Source organism: Oncorhynchus mykiss, chromosome 20 (genome assembly GCF_013265735.2).
Source record: "Oncorhynchus mykiss isolate Arlee chromosome 20, USDA_OmykA_1.1, whole genome shotgun sequence".
Taxonomy (NCBI): domain Eukaryota; kingdom Metazoa; phylum Chordata; class Actinopteri; order Salmoniformes; family Salmonidae; genus Oncorhynchus; species Oncorhynchus mykiss.
Genome location: NC_048584.1, coordinates 27,084,245 through 27,087,775, shown reverse-complemented (window position 1 = coordinate 27,087,775; position 3,531 = coordinate 27,084,245). Strand labels below are relative to the sequence as shown.

The following is a 3,531-nucleotide window of genomic DNA, read 5'->3' as shown; positions in this document are numbered from 1 at the left end:
TTCGTGTTGTCGTTCCTATATGGCTATACAGTTGCGCTCCTCGATAAGGGCTTTCCAACCGGGATCCTGTATGCAGTTGTAGTTTGCTGTGCCACGAGGGTGTCTTACAAATCATAGGCTCTCCATATACGGCCCTGGCGCCGTGGCTTCGAATCAGGACCACAGTCCCATACATGGAGAGCCCTGCTCACTTTTAAACCGGGGAGCCCTTTAGCCTGCCTGCGAAGTTTCCCCCGTCACACCGAAGAACCTAATATGGATGACGCTGGAAAAATGTCCAATGGAACACGTAGACATTCTCAATGGTGGGTAAGGGAAATAGGCCGAACGCGGTGAGTATATAAGGTTTGAAGTGCCACTATAGCTCGATCCAGCAGCAGTTGCTTTCCGCCTTCTGAGCTTAATCTGAGACAGACACCACCAAAGGTAAGAAAAATGGAATCAACCCAAACCTCAAAGACTGGATCTACTATTCATGGACTGATATCAAAGGATGTACCCTTCTTTTTATTTTACATCTGCGGAGCCAATTAATATGATAAAATACACAGATAGTGATGTTAGTCTCTTCACCTGAAGGAATTGCGCATGCCAATTACGCATGGATTTATTGTATAGGCTACAGAAATTAAACAAATTGCGGAAGAGTAGAAGAGAGATAAAATACAAATGTTCCTTTCTGTAAAATTACTTGATAAACCCTTGGCCTTGTTTGTAGACTTAATTTAAACAAACAACTGGCCAAATTGCCTGGGTTGGCTACCTAACGATTTAACAGCATTGTGTTATTGAAAGAAATTAGAGTGGTTTCATGGAGTTCAGAAACAATGCATTTTAATTGGATAGATAATTTCACTCATACAACAAATGAGTGTGTAACATGCATAATATAACCAGTAGGGTATTCAACAGGTGACAATATCAATGCGTAAATCTAACCAATGACTTGTGCCTAAACTCAATTCAATATAATTTCGACATAGTAGCGAATTAACTTGCAACAACCTTTTGAGTAAATGCAATGATTTTCTCACTCAACCAGGCTGTTAAACTGTCATCCGTGACTTGTACAATATTTAGTGTTAGACAACGTTTAGGTGTGCATCGTGAGTTATGTTGTTCTAATGTGTTCCACAGCTCCGGCATGTGTGCGTGCACTCTGGAGAAATATGATAGTTATTTGTGTATGTGTATTATTAAGAACTCAAGATGTGTGACGACGACGAGACTACAGCTCTGGTGTGCGACAACGGCTCCGGCCTTGTGAAGGCTGGGTTCGCCGGTGATGACGCCCCCAGGGCTGTCTTCCCCTCCATCGTTGGCCGCCCTCGTCACCAGGTATGATCTGCACTCCGAAGACGCCTGCAACAGGCCCATATTACGCAATTTGCCCCTTTATTATCCATTATCTATCTATGCGTTCCCACGTCATGTTTTGACTGGGATTAGGCTATGCCACCATATAGGCCAATGAGTCTCGTCTTTCCTCCAGGGTGTCATGGTCGGTATGGGTCAGAAGGACTCCTACGTAGGAGATGAAGCTCAGAGCAAGAGAGGTATCCTTACTCTTAAGTACCCCATCGAGCACGGTATCATCACTAACTGGGATGATATGGAGAAGATCTGGCACCACACCTTCTACAACGAGCTGCGTGTGGCCCCCGAGGAGCATCCCACTCTGCTCACTGAGGCCCCCCTGAACCCCAAGGCTAACCGTGAAAAGATGACTCAGATCATGTTTGAGACATTCAACGTCCCCGCCATGTATGTTGCGATCCAGGCTGTGCTGTCTCTGTACGCCTCCGGTCGTACCACTGGTATGGAATGCAGCGTTTACTCATAAACAATTAACTTAAAACAACGTGTCGGCTACGTGTGGCCTACCATGTGTCTATACTATGAGTTTTTGTCAACTGAATATTTACGTTTTTGTTTGTGTTAAAGGTATTGTGCTGGACTCCGGTGATGGTGTGACCCACAACGTACCCATCTATGAGGGTTATGCTCTTCCCCACGCCATCATGCGTCTGGATTTGGCTGGTCGCGATCTGACTGACTACCTCATGAAAATCCTCACCGAGCGTGGCTACTCTTTCGTCACAACCGGTGAGATTTCGTTTGCCTTGTTTGACTCACCATGAAAATACCATGCATAATCTGTAAAAATGCGCTAAAACGCACAAGACGTGCGTAATTGCAATGATTTGTTCCATGTTCTGAGCAAAATAGTTATTCATTACAGCCGAGCGTGAGATCGTGCGTGACATCAAGGAGAAGCTGTGCTATGTGGCTCTGGACTTCGAGAATGAGATGGCCACCGCCGCCTCCTCCTCCTCCCTTGAGAAGAGCTATGAGCTTCCCGATGGTCAGGTCATCACCATCGGTAACGAGCGTTTCCGTTGCCCAGAGACCCTCTTCCAGCCTTCATTCATTGGTATGTAATAATCATATAACGAGTAATGATAATTTATACGCCTATTATATTGGTCAAAATAGAGACATGCTGTTTCTAATACGTTATAATCCGAACAGGTATGGAGTCTGCGGGTATTCACGAGACCGCCTACAACAGCATCATGAAGTGCGACATTGACATCCGTAAGGACCTGTATGCCAACAATGTCCTGTCCGGTGGTACCACCATGTACCCTGGTATTGCTGACCGTATGCAAAAGGAGATCACCGCCCTGGCACCCAGCACCATGAAGATCAAGGTATGACATATATGACAACCCAATAACACTATTCGTATTTATACCTTCCAATAAACATTTTTTTTTTTAACAATAAAACCTTCATAAAAATATGTAATGGGTTTTACTCATACTCAACTTCTTTCTCTATAGATCATTGCCCCACCTGAGCGTAAATACTCCGTCTGGATCGGTGGCTCCATCCTGGCTTCCCTGTCCACTTTCCAGGCTATGTGGATCACCAAGCAGGAATACGACGAGGCAGGCCCCAGCATTGTCCACCGCAAGTGCTTCTAAATGTATCATCTCCTGCGTCTGTTTGCTCTGGATCCCCAAGAGGAACAACACAATGTTGTCACTGGACTGTTTTTGTAACCGTGTGTTATCTGGAAAGAAAATCTGCAAATGTGAACCAGCATCAACAAGAATGAGACATGACATGTTATTATTCAACATGTGAATGTAAATGTACATAAATACTAAGTTATTAAAGTCCATTATTTGGTATTTTGATATATGTCTGTTTTATAATCATAATGCCGCAATATGTTGTAAAGCACATAACATGATCATCACACAATAAACCAATAGGCCTTCAGTCCAATAGTCGTGGTCACTCGAATGCATGGTATGTTGAGGATTTCCATGCTGAATATGGCATGGTACTGTAGGATAATGTTAGAGATAATACTCTATAGTAAATGCAAAGGATTTATCAAACCATTCAAACTGCCATCAATTTACACAAATGCAGAATTATAATAGGCTACTGCTATAGTGCATCCTGTTTTGCGTCGAGTCTACTACAAGAGATTTGACTCTTGATTTGGCATGGCGA

The 3,531-nt window shown here is 43.8% G+C and overlaps 1 protein-coding gene across 1 annotated transcript; it reads left to right on the top strand.

Annotated features, from left to right (window-relative positions):
* Nucleotides 1-273: 273 nt before the first annotated feature.
* Nucleotides 274-3,291, top strand: LOC110499273 (actin, alpha skeletal muscle 2). Its single transcript, XM_021576303.2, has 7 exons — nucleotides 274-426; nucleotides 1,202-1,338; nucleotides 1,493-1,817; nucleotides 1,945-2,106; nucleotides 2,243-2,434; nucleotides 2,533-2,714; nucleotides 2,847-3,291. Exons 2-7 carry the CDS (start codon nucleotides 1,210-1,212, stop codon nucleotides 2,988-2,990), a joined length of 1,134 nt encoding a protein of 377 aa, XP_021431978.1. The 5' UTR covers nucleotides 274-426; nucleotides 1,202-1,209; the 3' UTR covers nucleotides 2,991-3,291.
* Nucleotides 3,292-3,531: the final 240 nt, after the last annotated feature.

Bases quoted from the DNA above. Each gene is read 5' to 3' on its own strand.
- LOC110499273 (XM_021576303.2), top strand. From the start codon at position 1,210: ATGTGTGACGACGACGAGACTACAGCTCTGGTGTGCGACAACGGCTCC. The intron at 1,818-1,944 runs GTATGGAATGCA...TTTGTGTTAAAG, and splicing joins CGCCTCCGGTCGTACCACTG to GTATTGTGCTGGACTCCGGT. The intron at 2,715-2,846 runs GTATGACATATA...CTTTCTCTATAG, and splicing joins CCAGCACCATGAAGATCAAG to ATCATTGCCCCACCTGAGCG.